Source organism: Melospiza georgiana, chromosome 1 (assembly GCF_028018845.1).
Source record: "Melospiza georgiana isolate bMelGeo1 chromosome 1, bMelGeo1.pri, whole genome shotgun sequence".
Classification (NCBI taxonomy): Eukaryota; Metazoa; Chordata; class Aves; order Passeriformes; family Passerellidae; genus Melospiza; species Melospiza georgiana.
Genome location: NC_080430.1, coordinates 46,507,320 through 46,530,432, shown reverse-complemented (window position 1 = coordinate 46,530,432; position 23,113 = coordinate 46,507,320). Strand labels below are relative to the sequence as shown.

General features: G+C 41.0%; 2 protein-coding genes across 3 annotated transcripts in view; one reads left to right on the top strand and one right to left on the bottom strand.

Annotated features, from left to right (window-relative positions):
• The first annotated feature begins 487 nt into the window (after positions 1–487).
• On the top strand, positions 488–14,058 carry KBTBD2 (kelch repeat and BTB domain containing 2). 2 transcript variants are annotated; one of them, XM_058034255.1, is made up of 4 exons: positions 488–670; positions 7,468–7,995; positions 10,740–10,905; positions 11,332–14,058. In XM_058034255.1, the coding sequence occupies exons 2-4, from the start codon at positions 7,826–7,828 to the stop codon at positions 12,865–12,867; spliced, it is 1,872 nt and encodes a 623-aa protein (XP_057890238.1). In that variant the 5' UTR covers positions 488–670; positions 7,468–7,825; the 3' UTR covers positions 12,868–14,058. The 2 variants fall into 2 exon arrangements, with proteins under 2 accessions (XP_057890238.1, XP_057890247.1); XM_058034264.1 differs by lacking the exon at positions 488–670 and adding an exon at positions 3,724–6,792.
• A 3,472-nt stretch (positions 14,059–17,530) lies between these two features.
• The window catches only part of AVL9 (AVL9 cell migration associated), a 42,034-nt gene continuing 36,451 nt past the window's right edge, over positions 17,531–23,113 (bottom strand). The window contains exons 15-16 of the mRNA XM_058033526.1: positions 22,916–23,004; positions 17,531–22,078 (exon numbers count right to left, since the gene is read on the bottom strand). Of these exons, the coding sequence (XP_057889509.1) occupies positions 21,984–22,078; positions 22,916–23,004 (184 nt within the window). The 3' untranslated portion in view covers positions 17,531–21,983. The remainder of the gene's footprint in view (positions 22,079–22,915; positions 23,005–23,113) is intronic.

Genomic DNA, 23,113 nt, shown 5'->3' with positions numbered 1-23,113 from the left:
TATGATTCTCTACAGGTGCCAGCGACAGGATGAGAGAAAACGGCACCAAGTTTTGCCAGGGAAGGTTTAGGTTGGACATCAGGGGGAATTTCTTCCCAGAAGGATTGATTAGACATTGGAATGGGCCGCCCGGGGAGGTGGTGGAGTCACCGCCCCGTCCCGGGAGGTGCGTAAGGGAAGACTGGATGTGTCGCTCAGTGCCAGGCTCGGGTTGGCAGTGCGGTGTCCGGTCGCAGCCGGCCATCCCGGAGGCCTTTCCCGAGCCGCAGGATTCGGTGGCTCAGGGGCCGCTCCCCCGGCAGAGGGCGCGGGGGCCCCGCTCCAGCCGGGAGGCGCCGCTGCGGGGCCGCGCGGGCAGGGGGCGCTCGCGGCCGGGAGCAGGGACAGGAAACCGGGGGCGGGCCCGGCCGCCCCTCGCGCCGCCGCGCCCCGCATGCGCAGACGGGGCGGGCGCGGCGCTCCGTAACGGCGGGCGGGTGAGGAGGAGGAGGGGGAGGAAGAGGTGGGGGGGGCGGCGGCAACAGCAGCGCCTGCGCGCCCAGGGGCCGCCGCCGCCTCCGCAGCCTGGGAGAGAGACCGGATCCGCCGCCGCATCCTCTTCCTCCCCCACCGCTTCCCGCGGCCGCCCGCAGTCGGGACGGCCAGGCACGAGAGGAAGCGGCTGTCGGAGGTTTGTCCGGAGCGGAGGGGTGGGGGGGGCAAGGATGGCGCTGGCGGCGGCGCTCCCGCGCTCGCGTCCCGCCGCGCCGCGGCCGCCGGGCCCTTTCCCGTCCCCGCGAGGGGAGCGGCCGCCCCGAGGAGGCCTCGGTCCCGGGGGCGCCCGCGGGGGCTCTGCGGCAGCCGCTCCCCCCGCCTGAGCGGGCGCGGCTCCCGCCCGCCCCCTCCCACCGCGGCCGCTCCCGCCCGGCGGCCGCGGCCCCGGGCCCGCCGGGCACCGCCGGAGGTGGCAGCGGGGGCCGTGTCCGCGCCCTCGGGCAGGGCCGGCTCCCGGGAGCCCCGAGAGGAGGAGAGGCCGTGGGGATCGCTCCTAAGCCCGGAGTGCGGCGGTGCTGGAGGAGCGGGAAGGTGCCCGCTTCCTTCTGGGGGAAGCAGAACGGGATGAGGGCTGTGGAGGACGGGACGGCGCACCTGAGCATCGGGGAGAGGGGAGGGATGTGTTTCATTGCCCCTAGTCCGGCATCGGCGCGTCCCGCAGGCAGCAGGGGCCGTGATGGGGGTCGGGGCGTGCGGGGCTCCCCTTTCGCTGGGCGGGTGGAGATGGCTCGGACCCGGGTGCTTGTGTTGGCAGCGCTCGCAGGGACACGCACTGTGAAGTCTCGGGGGAGAGCAGCGGTGGAGTGGCAGTGCCGGTCCTTGTAGCTGCCCCTGCGTTCCCTGCTGATCCATCTCGTTGGGCATGTGTACGCCGCGGGTACCTGCAGTGACCGGGGTGGCTGCCGTGCTCGGATGTAGCTTTAAAAGGTCACATAATTCTTAGTAAGCTTTTCCGGACTAAATAAACACATAGTATCGCTTTGACGTTAGTCACGTTTTCCCGGCGTTTGCCATTATTTCTGCTGTGAAACGGGATACATACCTGCTGCTTTTGAAATAACTTTAATTATGATTTAGAAATGGATTTGTGCTGTACTTAGCATGTGCATTTTTAGAGGTTTTATTGCAAAGCCCCAGCTTGGCTTTTCTACATCGTGTACATCTACTTTGTGATCATAATGGGCCTGAAAGGCTGTGTGCTGTTGTGAGCTCACCTAGGGCTGTAGCTACATGAATTTTGTTCAGGTGATGTATTTCAGAGATTATGAAAATGCACACTGAGTATAGTTCTGTTTTTCGGAAATCTATCTGGAGGAATAGATAATTTTTAGTATTTAGTTACATTAAATAGTAAGTGTATACATCAAGTATTCTCACGATTTGAGTATAGGTGTCACACCTTTTTCCAAATTGTTATTGTGTGTCGAGTAGAGGGGGCCCTTTGTACTCAAAGATGTATCAGCAGCATCTTTCAGGAACAGTCCAAAGAGGAAGAAAAGATGTTGCTGCTTATTTAATATTTTTGCCTGCATTTTAGACAGATGGTTGTTGTTGTTTTTTTCTTTGCTGAAGCAGGCTTTTTTGTTTTGGTCATGTGATTATGAAACAGACCAGAATTGGTGCAAGCCCTAAAATTTCCCTCTCTTAGTTTACTGACTGTTGTGCTTTGAGAATAAATTTTATATGCATGAGTATGATATCCATTATAATACTTAACCTTTCCGGAGCTAACTTACAATTAATTAAGCTACATTAATGACTAATTAATTTCTTAATGTAGAAATGCTTGAATTTATAGTTAAGTGTCATATAGTGAATATTCAAGAAAATGACATGTACTTTTAAACTGGAATTTAAGTTGTTACATAAAACAGACCAGTTTCATTAATGTACTATAGTTCAGAGAAAAAAAAATTGTTTATGTAGGATACATGGCTGGATCTTACTGGAGACATCCATGGCCCACTTTTCTTCAAAGGTTAATTTTCGAAAACAGGTCAAGTCTTCCACGAAACAGGAACACCCTTGGGGATGGAAACTACCTGTGCTCAGCATAGAAGTCCAGTTGTCAATTTAAGCTGTTGGTTTATCATGTCATAAATGCTAATTTTCTTTCTGAGCAGGTATTTCCTTTAGTGTATAACTTCCTTTAGGAGCAGAACAACAGGAGTGCATTGTGACCAAGCATGTTGTTAACATGGAGTCTGACACTTCCACTCTTTAGTTTCTGTGCAGCTTCAGAAAACTCACCTCCCAAGCATAGTATGTATGGAAAATAGTAGTAGTTTCCAAGTGAATAGTCATTTTCAAGACAACATTGTAGGATTAAGCCTTTCCTTGTTTTTAGTGAAATTTCACATTGTTGCCTTATTAGAATCTCCTTGATGTCCTCAGTTTTCTGGACTACTGTGCTATCAAAGACACCTTTGATGGCTTTAGAAGAGAGGAAAACTTCCAAGTCTGGAACTGCTTCATCAATTACCTATTTCTTTCTCAGTGCCAAGGATGCAAATTTGATACATTACTCAAGAATCTAGAGCTTCCAACTCCTTTTTTCTTCTTTCTTTCCTATCTTTGAGATCTATTGGCTAGGTGTGTGGATTTACATAATTGATTCTAATCAGTTTGAGTACTCACATTCCCCCTTGCTATTAGCTGGTATGTTAAGTTTGAAGCTGGCTGGTTTCTAACTCAGAATATCCCTCATAGTAACCAAGTGTTGAAGTGCCTGGGCTGGGCACTGTGCTGCTAGCTGGGAGGATTGCTATCTGCACACACCAGGGCTTGTGTAGTTTGGCTTAGGGTTGTTCAGATCTAAATTCTGACCTTTTATTATGTTAAAAATAGTGAATGACTCACTTCTTTAGATGTGTTTTTACTTGTGATTTGTATGAAGCTGCCCTTGGATGGAAATAGGATTTTGATTAAAAGTGCACAAAGGTAGTTTTTAAAGTTTGTTTTTTGTTTGGTTGTTGTTTTTTTTTTAATTAGTTAAAACTAGATTAAATAATTTGAATGTCCAGGGAGATAGGTTAGAGTTGTTGAGGGTTTTTTGTGTGGTTTTTTTTTTTCATTTTCTTCCAGACATATGGAAAATGAAGTGTGTTTTTAAAGTGTGAATTGGCGTTAGTAAAGTTAGAATTTAAGAAGTATTTGATGGCTGAAGATGCAGATGGGAACCTGTAACACTTTCATAGATCTTTTACATGTTTCCCATCATTTTATGGAAAGTTAGGCATCCAATCTGACAGACTAATTAATGGGATTTTCAAAAGGAATCAGAATCTCTTAAAAAACCCCAAACAAAAGATGCCTATGTATCTTTTTCTCTGCTTCTAATTTGGGTAGAAAATAAATTAATTTTTTAATAAGTCCATTTGAAGAATATTATGTCTGTGTATCTTATATGTTTCCCTACCAAACTGGAAATAGTCAATATACCTGTTTGTAGTGCAGCATGTATCAATCAATCTTTGCCTGACCTCAGAAAATAAATAGATTCAAGGAAGGCAATTAATAGCCTATCCCATAACTCATTAACATTTGATGACTAATTTTCTGAATGGTCTCATTCAGATTTGAAGTACATGAACAAGTGTTAACAAGCCACCTCATTAAAATTACTTAAGCAAAAAGGAATAATTACTTAAAAACAAACCCTCTTATCAAGGTGTTACTTAATGTTGCTCTGCAGCTTGATAGGGAGGTACTTTATATCACCTGGTGATTACATGGTTTCATTTGCAGTGTAGCACCCTGTGGCCTTCCAGCCATCCTGCCAGTCCTGTTTGGGATAGCTGCCTTCCAAGAAACAGCCCAGAACAAAATGGACACTCCAGTGACATTTCTGAAGAGGAAAGTCTCATTCCTAGAACTTGTATTCAGGGATTATTTTTATTCTGTCAGAATTTCAGTTCAGGATATAAAGCTAACTTTAGCCATAGATCTTTTAATCCAGAAATGAGAAATGTCCACTGCTGCCTAGTTATTGGGACACCAGCAGACAGTAGTGCATCTGTAGACATTTCCTCAAGTCCCCAGTTTTTCATTTATCTCAGATCCAATGACTGTGAGCCAGCCAGGCACAGAGCAATGAGAGAGATGTTGGGTTGGGACTGGCTAAGGCTCTTTCCTCCTTTGGAAGTCCATGGCTTTGGACAAGTTGCTTTTTATTTCGATGCCTCAGTTTTTCAGCCTCAAAGTGAGGAGAGTATCTCCTTTAAAATAGTCTTGAACTCTCCAAAGAGGTGTGAGAGGTAATCTTGGATGATTTTCCAGGCACTAAATGATGTTACTACCATTATCCTAATGTTTTGAACAGATTCAGTTCTCTTGGGCAAATGACAATGTAAATTATGGCAATTTTGGACCAGTAATTCAGAGATCCTTGATGTATTTGTTTCCATTACAAGGGAATGGGATGCGAGTCCTGACTCTGTGACAAATACAAAACTTTGTTCTTTAGCAAATGGTTATTGTTGGCAGTGTGGATGTGGAAAACGGGAATCGTGTACGTAGCATGTTCCTACCATGTGCACTTCCCTGGAGTACACGACAGATGGTTTTCTGTAAACCAAAGGCTCCAGCTTTGTGAGTGTATGGTTCAAAGGTGATCCACATCACATAAATGTTCTGCAACAGGATTCCTGTCATCTCCTCAATCTTTTCTGCTACTGAGGGTCGTACTCAAATGTTCCAGTTATTTATAGTAATTAATTTCACAGTTTCAACATGTCTTCTGCTGAACAGGTCTGCTTTTTCAGTTATTGACTGTCAGCAGCTTTCTGCCAAAAATGTCTTTAATCTTACGAGCAGGTGTATATCAATTCCTCCTGGCATCCTTGACTTGTTCTGGTACCTAATGACTGAACCAGTGCATATTGGTTTTCTTTTTTTTCCTGTTTCTGAAAAAAATATTTCTATTCTTTACCATTACATCAGAAAAGGAAGTTATGGTATCAATGAGTTCTTTTGCTAAAGCTTTGTGTTACTGATGCTCTGCCCATACAGAGCTTAATCCACCAGCTTGTATTGTTCTTGAAACTTTACTCCTAAGCCAGGACAAACAATGCTGTAGGGAGACTTGGGATACCAGCAGAGCCACAAGCTATTTATTGCTGTGGGCCTAGCACACGTAGGGAGTCTGTGTCTGTAGCTGTTTAAAGTTCAGTGCAAAGTCTGTCAATGGATTGGGTTGCAGGGTGAGCTGTTCCCAGAGTAGCAGCAGGGTGGGCAGTAGTGCAGAGATGAGATGCACACTGTCTTGGTGGAAAGGAGCTGTGACCTGAGGCAGAAGGTCATGCTTTAGATGGAGCAGTATCTCTATATCCTCCATGCATTTATGGTTTAGTGACTTCAGAGGTTACCTGGAAGGTGAAGGTCTCCAGTCAAGACTTGTGCTAGTATCTGTTATTGTAGCACACAGTAGTATCTACTCCTTCCCCCAGGTATCAAAGCCTTTTCTGTTTTCCTCAATTAACTGCCTTCACCTCAACAGTGGGCATTGGGTTTGACCAGTTGAGCTGTTTTCCAGTTAAACAACCAGGGAACACTAGGAGTTTGAGATTCCTGTTTGTGTATATTTATCACTGAAAAAGAAAAAGATGGGGCACACTAAATTAGTAGTAATTAAAGTGGCATTAATTAAGTATATCTGTTTCAAGTGAGTGAATGTTGAAAGACAGCTGTTTCTGAATTGTATTACAGGCAGGGCTGTGTTGAAACAGTAGATCTTTGGTGTGGCTTGCAGGTATTTCAACTGTCTTGGTCTTACACTAAATCTTATGTTTTTGTGTGGAATTTAAGGAATGTCATTTCACCCAAGTTGTTTCTCTGTTCATCATGAACTGTAGTGATAGTGATATCTTAGACACAAGACAAACATGTCCTGGCTGTTCCTCAGTTCTGGAATGCAGAAGAACATTGCAAGATTAAATAAATCTGGAAGCATTTGATAGCTGTGGTACTCTGGTGCCCCTTATGATGGTAATTTTACTGTCACAACTATCCTATTCTTAATTAGGTTTTTGTGTTCAAGTGGAAGATGAAATAAAACCTGACCCTATTTTTAAGAGGAGAAATGTCCAAACAAGATAATAGACCTTGGCAGCCACTGTAGGTGTTTTGAGCCTTGCTATTCCAGCATCCCTTTGCTCCTGTTTCCTTGTTTTTCTTTTCTCCTGTCTGCAGCAGTGAAGCTTACCTGGCTGTATGGAAATTACTCAGAAGGAAAAACAAGGGAATGTGAAAAATTAATAGGTGAAGCCCTTCTGCATGCAGCAGATAAATTTAATATGCATTGGAAATATAGACTTTAGGGTTTTTTGTTTTGTTTGTTTGGGTTTTTTTTTTTAATCCTTAGTGCTAGTTCTGCTTCATCTCTACTAGAATGCCAAGGGTGAAATAAACAGGCTGATAATGATGATGAGAGCTTAGTTGGAAAGTGATGGAATGTTAAAATTACTGCATTTATCTTTTTAGTGGCCTGGTATTGATAAGCTTTTAGTAGACAAAAACAAAAAAGCAGAAAAACCTGCTGTTTAATGTAGAAATGGGGGGGAAAGTAGCTATCTTATCAGTGGTTGAATGAAATTCACAGGTGTACTCAGTGGGAAATCTGGGTAGTTCTTTGAAGAGGAATGAAGTCTTACTGAAACTTGTTTTAACTCTCCAGCTTTAGGGGCTGTGTTGACAAAATAAAGAATTTTAGTTTGTGAGTTTAGGTCATATGAGAATTAATGTACAAACTCCTCTGCTTTTCATTTCTGTTAGATACCTTTGTTGCTTAATTTTTTTTTTCTTAGAAGGGTTTTATTGCACGTAATGAAGTATTAATTTAGAAATGTTTATTAGACAATTACTTCTAAGAGGTAACTATGAAAGGTTTTCCAAAATGTGCTAATGTGTGAATTAATTTTATTTTCCTGCTTTCAGTCAGTCAAGTGCAGCCACTGAACACGAGATGTTACCACAAAATCTACCTCAGACTTCACTTTTGTTCATTCAGTTGCTGCGCCCTAGATCTCAGCGGGAGCTCTGCAGACACTCCTGAAAGCCTCTGAACAGATTGGGACATCAAGTCACAGCATGATGACCTAATAGGAGGTCAAAGTCTGAAACATTGATTCAGCAGTTCAAGATAACACTGCCCTTTTATCAGTATCACTTCTGAAGGCTACAGACCTCCTGCCATTTCTTTCCTGGCTACTTCAGAAACACTCAGCTGACCTTTCTTTGGTGAAGAAATCTTGACTTTTCTCTCTGGTCCTGGAAATATTAATGGAATACAGTCATGTCTACCCAGGACGAGAGGCAGATAAATACAGAGTATGCTGTATCCTTGTTGGAGCAGTTGAAATTCTTTTATGAACAGCAGTTGCTAACTGACATAGTGTTGATTGTTGAGGGCACTGAATTTCCCTGCCATAAGATGGTTCTTGCAACGTGCAGCTCATATTTCAGGTGAGTATCCAAATGCTATAAAATCTGTGCTACCTGATTTTAAGTGTAATGGTAATTGATTGACAACATTTTGCAGAGACTTAAAGATCAGTAACTTAAGTACAAAACCTACATATCCTTACTTTCCAACACAGAATAAAATAAAATTTCTGGCTTCCTGGGACTAATTCTAGATATTTATTGTAGTTCCTACAATGAGTGTGGGGGGAAAAAAATCACACTTGTGATGGCTCATTTTCTTTAGGGAGTTAAATGAATCTGAAAAATTAGTGAATTTCTTATTCTTCACACTGAATCTTTAAAATACTTAATCTGTTTTTATTTCCCAAGGTAGGATAACAAGGAATTACTGAGATTTGGCCACAGGGATCCCATTGTCATGTTTAACTGCAGTTTGTTAGTAGAAGCATCTGCTAAAAGTAGGGGCTGCGGTGCAAGTTCATGGCTTTCTTTTCTCAGTCATCTGGTTTTCCCTGCTCAGCAAAGCTGGAAACTCTTCCCTTGTGCTTGAGTGTTGTGCCAATGCAAGTGAAGTTTTTCTGTGTGGTTTGGGTTTCTTTTTTTTTTATCATGGTCCCCCCAAGATACTGTTGAAATTCTTAGTTCAGTAGCTCTTGTATTCCAAATGTCCTGGTTTTGGTCTTTTAAAACATTTTTATTAATAAGATATGTTGAGTGGTACCACTTTGTGCAAATGCCTTCATAGTAAGACCTGGATGATGAGGCACCAACAGTTTTCTGCAGTGATTAATCATTTTTGTTGGCAACATAATATCATTAATCTGTCTGGAAGGAATTTTGAAGCTTGAAACTAGTCTGACATCCACACACGTTCTACCTTCCTGATGCATTGTAAAGGGATTATAACTTTTCTTTCCTGTTCAATCCCTGGAAAGTTTACAAATTTGCTTTTCCTGAGACTGGCTCACTGTACAGAACACATCAGAGATGTTTTCTGTACTTTGTCTCCTTTCTTGTAGAAAACTGTGGAAGGATTAATTTATTACTTTTACAGAAAATTTGTCCCTGCTGGCTTTTCTGTTTATTTTTTCATCTCAGATGAATCTGGTTCAACTTTTAGCAACAAGTATTGTGTGATCACTAGATAATAATTATTACCATTGGCCCTGTGCAGATGACATAGTTCAAACAATTTGTAAAATAACAGCCACTGAAAATGTAGCCAGATTTAATGTGGGTGGCTAATCATAAGGTTGGAAAGCTGTCATGAGTCCACCCAGTGTGCTGCATCAGAATGTGCAGTCAAATCTCTTATTCATATGTGTTTGTTTATTATTTATGGAATGAGGTTTTGGCACTGGTTAAAAGAAGTACCAAACTTGTGGTTTTGTCATGTTCTGTTTTTCTTCTCTACTTTGGTTTACAAAAAGATGTTCAGCTTCCTAAATTTAGCTTTATTATGAAAAATTGATAGCCTTGAAGGAGGGGGAAGAAAAGCAAAGCATCTTTCTGTGTGATCCAGCCATTGTGTGTGATTGCAGCCAGCTTACCTTCCCTTCCGTCTTTGTGTCTGAATGATGTGCAGCCCTGCTCCAGCACAGGCTGCTCAGCGGTGTGTGAGCAAGAGCCAGCCTCCAACAGCTCCCTCTTCCTTTCTGAGGAGTCTCTGTACCCTCTTGTACTTTCTTGTTTATCTTTAAACAGCTGCACAGCAAGTTGATACTCAGTTAGTCAGTGATCCCTCCTAAAATGCAAGTTTCCTTGAGTTAAGGAGCTTAGAAGAAGACAGAGAAAAGGGGATGGGATACTTTGCTTAGGGAGTGTATCTCTGTGTCCCTTTCATCTCTGCAGCCAGAAGCAGGACTAAAAGGTGCACTCACTGTCCCTTCTAACTTCTCTCATGCCTGGTTTCCTAAAAAGAAAAGCCCAAATAAATATAAAGAGCCTTGAACTGAATTTTCAGCACAACCATAAGTACCAAACCTGAATCAATATAAAGCTCTTGAAACTAATGTCCCCTGTTTTAAGAAAATTGACAAGTACATGGCTTATAGTACCAGATTGCAGTTAGTTCTTAACTGTGCTACAATGAAAATACCAGGATGGGCAAGAGGTGTGTGAAACATTAAGGAAACAATAATAATGTTTTTAATTGCCTTTCTAGTCTTCTTCAGGAAGATGTAATGGAAATACTCACTCTTTTTTTCCCAGATTAGATCTGATAGGTTTTTCTGTTATTGATTGTTGCCTGCAAATTTGAAGTTTACTGCATGTTGTGATGAATAGTATATAAGAAATAATTCATAAAGTGCTAGTCCTTGCTCCATTTCTTCTCTTCCCAGAGGAGCATCCTTTTTGATATGACTTAGCTCAGTCCATTACATAAATCTGCTACTTTTGGTTTAGAATCTAAAATCTAACTGTATATGTTTCAACAGTGTTTCCTGGAGGATATTTCTTCCCTCTTATCACGTATCATAGAAAATATTTAAATTGTGTCATTAAAACTCCAAAATCATTATCACTATCTGCTGATTAACACAGAAGGGTTTGCATTAGTATAAAGTATTTCTGCAGAAGACACTGATGTTACTCTTTTGATGTTCTGTCCAAATGTTATATTGTAAATAGCAGATGTCAGCCTAAGGTAAATTCTAAACACCTGGTAACAGGCCTGCAAAAGGACTGTTCACCTTTAGGAGTGTAATCACCAGAGGCTTACAGGTGACTGCTTAAGATTACTCACTGCTGATCCTTGTCTTACTATGTGTGTTTCTCCTCAGAGCAATGTTCATGAGCGGGCTGAGCGAGAGCAAACAGACACATGTACACCTGAGGAATGTGGATGCAGCCACTCTGCAGATCATCATCACGTACGCGTACACGGGTAACCTGGCAATAAGCGACAGCACAGTAGAGCAGCTCTACGAAACTGCCTGCTTCTTACAGGTAGGAATGTTTACAGGAGGAAATAACAGCTCCTAAGCTCTGAACCACTTTATTCTTTATCTTGTTAAAAGATCTTTCCTCTTTAGTCATTTCAAAACACTTTTGCTCCATTCGCTCTGTATAGACAGCTGCTTGCCAAATTTGCTTCATGTAGCCATCCCTCCTTGCATGACAGTCCCTTTGGAAGGCTGGAATTAAACCAGTGTACTTCTAACATTTAGAAAATTAGTTTTGCCAGCAGACATAATCACGTTGTGTACTCGGTCTGTATGAAGCAGCTGAGTGAGTCACTGCTGTATTTTTGTGTATGTATATTATTCCATGCCTGAACTGTGTTGTTCAACAGACACAGGTACTTTATGTGCTGATGCTACATGAAAGCATAGACTGTGTGTGTAATAGTTTGTGTGTTTCTTTGCATTACAGGTAGATGATGTGTTACAGCGATGTAGAGAATACTTAATCAAAAAAATTAATGCAGAAAATTGTGTGCGTCTATTAAGCTTTGCTGATCTCTTCAGCTGTGAGGAGTTAAAACAGAGTGCTAAAAGAATGGTGGAGCACAAGTTCACAGCTGTGTACCACCAGGAGGCTTTCATGCAACTGTCACATGATCTACTGATAGATATTTTAAGCAGTGACAATTTAAATGTGGAAAAGGAGGAGACAGTGCGTGAGGCTGCTATGTTATGGCTGGAGTACAACACGGAATCCCGCTCGCAGTATTTGTCCTCTGTTCTTAGCCAAATCCGGATCGATGCACTTTCAGAAGTAACACAGAGAGCCTGGTTTCAAGGCTTGCCACCTAATGATAAATCAGTGGTGGTGCAAGGACTGTACAAATCGATGCCCAAATTTTTCAAGCCCAGACTTGGCATGACAAAAGAGGAGATGATGATATTCATCGAAGCTGCTGCTGAAAACCCTGGTAGTCTTTACTCTTCTGTCTGTTACAGCCCACAGGCAGAGAAAGTTTACAAACTCTGCAACCCTCCCGCCGACCTGCATAAGGTTGGGACGCTGGTAACTCCCGATAATGACATCTATATAGCAGGTGGGCAAGTTCCTCTGAAGAACACAAAAACCAATCACAGTAAAAGCAGCAAACTGCAGGCTGCCTTCAGGACTGTGAATTGCTTTTACTGGTTCGACGCGCAGCAGAACACTTGGTTCCCCAAGACGCCGATGCTCTTTGTGCGCATCAAGCCGTCGCTGGTGTGCTGCGAGGGATACATCTACGCCATCGGGGGCGACAGCGTCGGCGGGGAGCTCAACAGGAGGACTGTGGAGAGGTACGACACCGAGAAGGACGAGTGGACCATGGTGAGCCCCCTGCCCTGCGCGTGGCAGTGGAGCACGGCCGTGGCGGTGCACAACTGCATCTACGTCATGGCGCACAACTTGATGTACTGCTACTTCCCCCGCTCGGACGCCTGGGTGGAGATGGCCATGCGGCAGACGAGCAGATGTTTCGCCTCAGCCGCTGCTTTTGGCGATAAGATATTCTATATCGGAGGGCTGCATATTGCCAGCAATTCTGGGATAAGGCTGCCCAGCAGTACTGTGGATGGGTCTTCTGTAACGGTGGAGATCTACGACGTGAATAAAAACGAATGGAGGATGGCAGCCAACATCCCTGCCAAGCGCTATTCCGACCCGTGCGTCAGGGCCGTCGTCATCTCCAATTCCTTGTGTGTCTTTATACGGGAGACCCACATGAACGAGAGAGCCAAGTATGCCACCTACCAGTATGACCTGGAACTCGACCGCTGGTTCCTGAGGCAGCACATATCGGAGCGCGTGCTGTGGGACCTGGGCAAAGACTTCCGGTGCACTGTAGGAAAGCTGTATCCGTCCTGCCTTGAAGAGTCCCCGTGGAAACCTCCAACGTATCTCTTCTCGCCAGACGGAGCTGATGAATTCGAGCTGGATGGGGAGATGGTTACTTTACCACCTGTATAGCTCCCAAATTAGACTGCACAACTGAGTCTGTGCTCAGTTATAAAATAATAAAAGAAATAAATGGCTGTGAAAGAACAGGTCTGGGGACAGAAATCTCAGAGCTGTCTTTCATGAGTTGTATTTTTATGCCCTACCTAACACTTGCCGCATTCAGTATGAATTAGTGAAAAGAGCAGATATGCTTCTATAATCTCAAATACTATTATCAGATAATTGAGAAAAATATATGTATATCATGAACTTGAGCATCTGACTTGTCTAAAGAATTAATTCTAGCTCTATAAAGTCTCCATTCAGGAAAATTAGCTTAAGGAAAAAAGTAGTTATTGTTTCTAGGATGATGTCACAACTCTTTTGAAAGTATCTTCCAGTTACATTTTAACTACTTCTGGATATTCTGCTTAAGTGCTAGTTATATAATTGTCAGTGTGGCCTAATTAAAGGACTGTGCTGCACTTACTAAATACTAATATCTATGTGGGTATAGTAATGCCATTAAAAAAAAAAGAAACAAATCCCATGGATCTACACCTGTGGTAGGAAGGGTAGATCTTCCATTGTATGGTAACATGCTGGGCAAAATGACTGCAGGTTCAGTCAAGCTGTATGATGAGTTGCATGTATTCTATTTTCACTAACTTATACCTGTCTATTTAGAATACAGGTCTTCCAAGCAGCTGGTAGATTACCAGGTGTGGACTTAAAGTTGCTGGGCTTGCGATAGGAATTGCCAGCCCTCATAGTGCGGGTCTATGTGGGGCTTTAATCAGTAAATGCCTCCACATTCTGTATTACAGTAACATTGGCTCATGTATATTACTTCCTGCTGCTGATGTATTTTTCCATTGTAAAATGAAGTTTTAGTGTGGATTAACCAGGTCTTTATTTTCTGTTAATTTAATAACAAGCATTACTGTAGTGTGATTGTGTATAGATATCCCTTAGCTGTCAGGTTTTTTACTTTGGGGGGGGAAGCAAACTTCAGGAATATCCTGTGCTGTGTGTGCAGGAGAGCAGATGCCTAGTGCTGCTCTGGCATTAATCCCAGGAACCACTAGCAGTAGCGGGGTGCCGCCAACCTAACATGAACACAGGTGCTTCATGACAAACCTTACTAGCATGTTCAGCTGCATCATGTTCTGGCACTGTATTTTGAATGACATTAATTTATTAAAAAAGACTGAATCCAAATGCCTGAGTGTGCTTTTTGGCTGAAATAAATAGAGTTGTGCCACCCTCCCACCACATGCACACTTGTAGCAAGTTGCTTATTGAAGGCAGCTAGAAATAGTTAAGCTGCAAAAAGCCTGGAGATGAGTATGTTAAGTTGATTCTGCTCACTACTACTCAGCAGAAGCTGGAAACTAGGTATTGAAGTCAAATTGAGGATTACACAGGACTAGAATCCCCTGCTATCATTTTTGTAAATCAGCACTTCTCTGGTTATCGTACAAATTCTGCCCTACTGAAAGCGAAGAACAGCAGGCATTAAGGAGGAACATCTTCTGTAAGTTCAGAACATGGCAGACCTATTTTCAGTCTCGAGTAATCAAAAGCAAATTTATTTACTCCATTGACCAGACTGTCACTGGCTTTTCCTTAATTGTATTCTATTGCAGTAGCTACAACTGCAGCCTTCAATAAAGACAACACCTTTGTATTGTTTGGGCTAGGTCTCAAGGGGCCTTACCAAGTTTTGTCTTGTACAATTATTAAAAGTTTTGACTAGAAAAGGGGCTTTAAATAAGAAAGCTGCCTTATCTAAAACTCTTCCAGATGCTTAGGCATTTTGTGCCATATGAGGATTTATGAGACTCAGAGTAAAAATGGCAAGGTACCAATTTTTATTTTTTGTATGAAGGTGACATAACATGTTTGCATTTACCATTACATAAACTTTTTTTTTTAACACCTACATATTTTAGATAAGAGGTGTGAGGTGACTCAGGAGCTCCTGCTGATAGGTCTGTTTATATTGCTTTCATGTTGCAAGCCTGTGCAAGGGAGCATACATAAAAAGAAGGATAGATACTCCTTTATAATGCAATTTGGAGAATCACATACCTCAGGCAAAAACATGAGCTGTATCCAAGTAACTGCAGCCTGCATGGGCTGCTCACTTCTGTGGCTCCTTCTCACTTCACCCTACTGTTACCAGGCTGTATTAGGCTTTAGGACAAGGCTTTGTTGTTTTAACTGCACATGATCTATAGCTAGTGAAGGGGCAAAGTGGGCTCATTCTGTTACTGAGTACATTTATCTTGAGTGTAAAACATTATGTGTAGTTTCTTACTGGAGGAAAACAAACAAAAAAAAATGTACTTGAGTACAAAATAAGAAATACTAAATAGGAAATACTAAATTGCCATGGCTGTAAGTCACAACTGCCTCAAAGAACCTGGAAGAACTTGGTTTTATCCATTTAGGAACATCTTTTGAAATGCAGACAGTCTGCATGGCTTCCTGCTCGTCTGCACCTTTTATAATTTTTTCCTGTACATTACCAGTATGTTTTGTTTCTTATGTGGCCCAAGATTATATAGTACCTTATGTAAAATGTATTTGCTATTAATAATATGGCACCTAAAGACAAGACTAGTCAAGTGGTGAACAGTTCTCTAGTGACTGCTGAAGACATACTAGTAGTTCACTTACACAACTGCTTTCTGAGCCAGTATTCATCCCCAAAGAAAAACAGCTGGCAAATGCTATTCTCCAGTCTAAATTCTTGCCTTGCATAATTGAAGATGGAAACTGTGCAGCCAAAGCATTGTCATCTGCCTGGAAGTGGTCACTAGTGGTAGAATTAGAGAAAGACTTCTGCAGGAACAAAGACAACAGCTGAAAAAAAATGCAGTTCTCATGTCATAAATGGAGCAAATATGATTAAAGCCTCGACAGAGGTCTAACTAGTGTCTCACTACAAAGCTTCAGCCTAATCTTAGCCTATTCAACATGTACTTGGCTTTCAAGTACATTTACATACAAGTTTCAGTGAATCAACTCATGTCCTCAAGCTCTGCTGCATTTGCAAAGTTTGCCTCTTTCCTGGTAAAGCTAATTTAAGCCAGTCCTACATAGTTTCAGTTTCCCTTACCTAAAGTAATAAAAGAAGTGATCTGGCCTCTGCTAACTTTTAATGCATTCAATCATTTTTTGCAGTTGTTTAAACATATACATAATTACAAGTTTAATTTTTGTTGTAAAGGATCAGCCAGACCTGGGACAATGAATTGTGCCAAGCTTTGCAGAAGCCAGGCTCAGACAGATAATTGCATTTGGGGGGAAAATAATTTGATAACATTTTAGAGATTATTTCAGCATTTAAAGCACTACTGGTTTTCTCATTTCACTCCTCAGTGCCTCTTTAAGATGCACAAGTACCTGCCACACTGCATACAGCTAAGGGACATGTGTGGACAGCCCTGCAGACCACTGAACTTAGTCAAGAGAGTTTTTTTTTTTCCTCCTTTGTTTCCCATTTCCAGCTACCTTCCAGTTGTTTCCTGTTTTTTTGCTCTGAATTCCTACATAAAAGGAATTATAATTTAGGCAGACTCTGAACAAGGCTCACCCTTAAAACCAGTTTCTTTCCACTTCATGCTCAACATTAGCCACACAAAGTTCTGTTTAGTTCCACTTTCAGAAGTATTTTAAATACCTCCCTCCTACAGCATTTCTCATGAGTACAGTTCAGCAAGGCAGAGTTCTTACAAAGCCTAAAAACTCAGAGGAGGAGTCTGAAGAGAAAAAAAACATGAAACAATTCCCAAAATTTAAGAGCTGACATATGCTTCAGCCAGCTCTTTGGCACATGGCAATATCCATATAGACACACACATTTTTCACAGCAACAAAGTCAGAAACCACAGGTTATATCACGCAGTATGTTAAGCTCAGTGTCATTTTTTGCCACTTTTTGGTATGCCTGGGCTTTTAAATTCCCCACTGTGTTTCTGTGTGCATTTCTTCAGATGTGAGAGAGCAACTAAGTTCCCTTCTCCAGTATTTTCCATCTATTTCATATAGTGTGCAAGTGATGTTATTTCCCATACTTTTAAAGACAAGATGACAGCTGTACATCTGCCCTTCCCTTCAAATAACTGTTCTTCCTCCAGTCTAAGCATTCATGCTTGATTATGCTCACCTGATCCAGAAAGCAGTGCCACAGTACTGGGGATTTGGATTCAGACCAAAAAAAAAGATTTTGTAGGCATTCTCTGCTACTATTAAGGCAAACAGTAATTGTGCTTTCATCAATATTAGTCAAAAAATTCAAGGGTGGAAGAAAAAAAAAAACACATTACTTGATCAGTTGATTTTGAAGTATTATTACAAGAGGAACAATGTATGATCCAACAATTTTGACTCAAGAGAGCTTGAGTTCCAAGTTCCATCCCAACTGAGACTGAGCCACCTGTGTATAGACGTTATGCACAGATGATGTCAATTTGCAGGGAATAAGGTAATCTGAGTAAGGGTCACTATTTAACTGACACAAGTGATCCATTTCCCTATTTTTTATGAATCCAAACACTGCTGCTGATGTTTGTTAAAGAATGAGGTCAAGACCAGAAACATCACAGAAGTAAAGCTCTCTGCCTGCTTTTTTAAGTCAGTCCCTTCTCTAATATAGCATGAAAGACTCGAAACACCAGGAAGAAATTTTTCATACATCTTTAATCAGAATACAATAATGTAGTGTTTCTCCCTTTAATGAATAATCTCCATGTCGCCCTTTTTAATGAAAACCAAATACCTGCAAGAAAGTGAAATTGCAGTGCATAAAAAGCATGATGTTAATTTATCTTTCAGTGTCTTTGCCCAACTACTTGCACATGGTCAGAAATACCTTAACAAATTTTAGGGAATTGCAACCATTCTCTAGACAGAACCTTTGTCTAACTCACATCTAAATCTTACCCAAGGCAGTCAGTTTCCTCCTTCTGGAAAACCCATTTACCAAATCCTTCTCAGACAGGTACAGTGACAGCTGCAGTAGAAGTTCTGAAGTTTTCAAACAGCTCCCTATGGCAGAGAACTGGATGTGCAGCAATTAATTTACACAGCATCTTGGTTTCGACCAGATGTCACAATCCACAGAAACTGCAAGTTACTTTGAAGCTAAATCTACACCAAAATTTTAGTTGTACTTGAAATTCTTACTGATGTAAGAGAGGTCTGTGACCTCCTGAGGACTTCAATCAATCCACAAGATGCAGCACCCCACAGGGAATAAAAAGTCACTCTAGAGGAGCCTTTTGTCCTAAATTTTCAAAAAGCAGCATCCATAATCAGTTTAAATGGAAGACAAATTTCAAAAATACTGCCAGTGAATTACAAGCAGCTACCAATATAAAAACCAGATGCCTGCAAGTGTCTTCTGGTGGAATTAATTTATTAAAATAATACAGCTTTCTGAGCAGATGGAACTTTAAACAGGCTGGATGTATTTTATTTTTCAAGCAGCACAGGAAAAATCAAATACATTACTTGTATGTTCAATTATCAAGCAGTAGTTCCTATGTTTAAAAACTGCATTCACACCTTCACTTTTACAATTAAATACTGCCACATTAGTTTCTCTGCTTAGTAATAATTTGTATGGAAATCAGAAGCTTGTTTAGGCAAAATATTATATATAATTACAAAGGTGCTTAAAACAGAAGTACAAAGTCAAACAAGTGCAATGTACCAGAACACTGACCTAAAAATTCTAATTAAATTGTGACATTTAAGGAAACTGGTGTGAGATGTGTACAGGAATTAAGGTCATGACATGTAAATGACTGATGAAAGATGCTGAACAATTCAGTCAAATGAAATATAAGGTCAGCAACACTTAAGTCTTGTGGGGTTTGGGGGACTTAAATCTCATTTTTATGCTCAACAGGCAGTTCCTCAAATGCTGGCACATACAAAAAGCTGAGGTTGATGCCTGTGATGAGAGAAAGTTGAGAGGTTTGCTATTGTGTTACCTGTAAGTCAGTCAGCTGCATGCTGACAGCCAGAAATACCTTTGCAACATCAAATCTGGACAGAGCTGTAACAATACCTTCCCAGCTGACTGAATGGAGGCACTATCACCAATTCACTCAGGACCTTTGCTTCTTACAGTGCAGAAAAAGATGTCAGGGCTTTTGAAATGGAAGTCGACTGCCCAAATCTTTCTGAATAATTAATAATGCATGCCCTGGAAATATTAAAGCAGAGGATAGGAAAATAACTGGCATTTGCATTGGATTTAACTAAAGAGGTTACAAACATTAAGTTAAGAAGAGAACTACATGAGTTTAGAACCTCAGTGGCTGCATGCCTTCCTACAGCCCAAAAGTAAACCTAAGCAAATGTTGGAGAGAAAACGTAGATGTTAATGAAGACAACTAATTATGAAGATCACTGCACCTCCACCCACTCATTAAGTCTTAATCACTCTTTAAATCTGAGTTTAAATCTGAGTCCAACTTGCTAGCAGGGTGTCAGTTCTTAAAAAGACTGAAAAGCTTTTTATTCTGTCATTTGTCAAAGGAAAATATTCTTAATCAGGTTGTATGTTTGGTTCCACAACAGAGACAGGTGGGACAGTGAGAAAAAGGCTGCAAAGAAGGATCTGTCTGGTCTTCTTGTGCATAACAAAAATTGTGGAGTGTCACAACAGAATCACTGTACAAAGCAACAAGCAGCCAATGAGGGCACCTCCTTCTGTCTTTCCTCAGATTAATCCACCAGAAAACAAACAAACAAACAAAGGTCAGCTATCTAATACTCCTAGGCCAGTGAGGGAACCTGTGGGAATAAGGGGAATGCAGAGAGCTAATAAATTTGCCATATAAATTTGGAGCATTTGATTACTCAACAGAGAAAACTCAGCTGAAGAGGTAACAAAGACGAGGATATTGAAAAGGGATCCTTGAAGGTCCTGCTTCTATAGCTTGTACATGTAAATACCAACCACTTGCCTGGCTTCTAGAACTCACCACTGTGAGCTCCTAAGCCTAAATCTACCTAGGTATGCCTTCAGTTGCTGGAATTAGTTTTATAGCTGATCAAATCCTTTATGCACCTTTCTTCAGTCTTCATTAGAACATGGACTGTGACCACTTAAATCCCAGAGTGCAGATATGTTAGTCATTTCACAAAAGCAAGTGTTTATTTTCTTATCTGCATGCTGATTCAGAAAGCTCTAGACACACCATGAATAAAACAGCTCTAGTCTTAATTCACTTCATATAAATAATATCTAGTCTTTTAAAAGATATAAATGTCTATTACAGAGTTGTGGAATAAAACAGAAAAGAGCATCAGAAGTTTGAGGAGAGATACAAAGACACACAGATGAGGAGCAATAGCTGCAGTTTGATAGATACATCTTATTTGTGTGTCAGAAGCAATAAATTAGTAGAACTTTAGGGGCCTTTTTTGCCCTTCTCAAATCAAACTATTCAAAGTGGCTGCTTGTCTTTAGGTTTTCCACAGTCATTCTATCTAGTCTGTCCTGGAAAAAAAATTAAAGAAGGCTTTAAATCAGATCCTTTTCAAATCACTGAAGCAAAAAAACTGACAACCAAGTTGCTGGACAGTGACAGTGTGATGCAAGTGTGGCTTTTCTATTAACTTTACAAATGCACAGAAGGAATTAAAACATAATTTCCTAAAAACATTCGAGCCTTCTTGTTTATCTGTTGTGCAGCTGCTTAATTTTATTTGAGGAATAGGAAATATAACCATGACCACAAATCTTGGCCCCAGAAAAGAACATGGCAAAATGCTGACAGATACTGATGAGGCAATAAACTAAGAGCCTTTTGGTACAGAAAAGTTGGAACACTGGATAATGTAATGTAGAAAATGGTAAAAGTAACACGTGGGGATGTCAGAAGGCATCTAGAGGCACACACATTGCAAGAAAGAAGGAAATAATCTCCCTTGGAATCCAGAAATGTGGGAAGTGCAATACACTTGCATACAGAAACCACCACCATGTTACATAGGAAATACAGCATTATGCCACATCTTTTCAAATAAACTATTGTATTTTTTCACGCAAGGATACTAACAGAGCTGCTCTAGTTACTCTCAATTCTAGTGTTACTTTCCTTATGAAAAATTCAAACAGCACATTCCCTGAGTCCACACAGAAAATCCACATTGCTGATTTTCATTTGGAAGAGTCCTCATAACTTTACTGGGGGGAAAAAAACCAAAAACACACAGAGTTTGCTACTGTGCTAGTTTGGGGTGGGTTTAGTAGTTCATATTCAAATGTGTGCAACTACATCAATGTTGTAATCCTAACTTACAAAACTGTCTATGATCCAATCCCAGTTTGGGAGAAATGCTTTGTAATTCTTTCCCTGAAGAGATCTCTCCAACTGGAATCCCATTCATGTCCCAGGGGAAAAACTCAGCCAAAACATAGGCAAAGGTATGAAGGCTTACTGCATAACATGAAAAAAACTACTGATTTTGCAACTATCACACAGATTTGGAGACACAAAGAGAGCTAGAGATAGATTCATTCAAACAACTCTACATGGATACAAGGGGGATAGAGGAAAAGAAAACTCTTGTCAGCCACAGTCTTACTCTGCACCTTGTTGATTTTAATTTGCAGGTAAAAGTGTGAAAGTTCCACCCTTTAAGGGTTGCAGAGATTCTCTCAAATCCAACCTAAAAGACAAATTATTATTATTTATATTCTGCTTATTTCTAACAAGAATTCACAAACATTTGGCTATCTGGATTGAAAAATAGAACTACTTTACATAAATATCTTCAACATCCAAGAAAATGTACAAATCTAAAGTCAAACACATTTGGCTTGTAACAAGCCCCGTTTGCTAATGTCTTTATAAAGGCTCAGTTTTAAAGAGAAGTAGTCATTTTAAATATAACCAATACACTGCAAATGCCATCCCATTGTATGGTGACACTCACCATTCTTCTGTACTTCTAGGGAAAGTGAATAATAACATTCCACATCTGCTTGCAAGCAACATATACCTTATTTTGGTCCTGGGTAGGTAATCTCCACTCCTACATTTTGGAGTGGTCTTTTTACAGCTCAGAGAAAGATTGCACCTGAAATAGTCAGCAGCATTCTGCCAAACCAGCATTTAGTCCCCAAGGCTTTGGGTTGAGTGTGTGAAAGTGGAAAACCATGATGACATTGCTGATTTTGCACTTGTGAAGGCTCCTCCCACAGACTGACCTGCAACACAAAACAAAGATCAATAGCGAAGTGTTATCTTTACTGATTTGCTACAAAGAAATACTAAAAAAAAAAAAAAAAAATTATTCAATCAGTTGTCCAGTTTGGGATTTGGCACAGAGTCTGTGCCAGAAAATATTCGAAGAACTTGAACACAGCAACTCAGCAGAAATGGCCTATGGTGTGCTTTGCCTGGGAAGACTTGGTAGACTTTGGGCTGAAAGGCACTCCTGACCAGAGTGCATCACAGCAAAGAGAAAAGACAGACTCCAACAGAATTAAAGAGAAAGCTAAACAATCTTTGGCACAGCCATTGCCAAACACCTATCAGACCTCTTAATGGATTAACTCCCATTAACTCACACTGCAAGATGACAATGTGATGATGCCCCTGTCCAATGCAACAATTGCTTTTCCAGAAAGTTACAGATTGCTGTGAAATCTGCAGAAACTGACACAAGGACTTTTTCTGATCTCAGCCAGCTCTTGATAGTTTCAGTCAAAGTGATATCAAAGTTGAGAACAACTCAATGCAGATGGTGGTCAAAATATTTACCAGATTACATGGAATCTCTTACCTGAATATCTCTCTTCCCATATTCACCTCCAGGCCACACTGGAAAAGGGATGTACACTAATTTCTTTACCTAGCTGCTTCTCTTTCTGCTATTACACAATTATGGGGCCTCAATCAGCAGCTGTACCCTTCAACATGTTGCTCTGATTTGTGCATGTTATAAAGTACACTTGGATTAAAACAAAATACAACTGAGAAAAATGATGCCTTTCAAAAAAGATCCAGCATAGATGTAAAGTGATTTTAAACAGATTTCTTACCTACAGCTTTTCCTGTTTGTACCACATTCCGGCTGGTAGAAACCATCACATTTCCAAGCTTCTTTCCACGCTCACTGTTTTGCACTGAACTGAACAAGAGAGATACTGAAGACTGTTAGTAGCTGACTTATCATTACTTTCAGGTGTAAATAAACTAGTTAAATTATGTATCATTACACACAGATTTACATAACATAC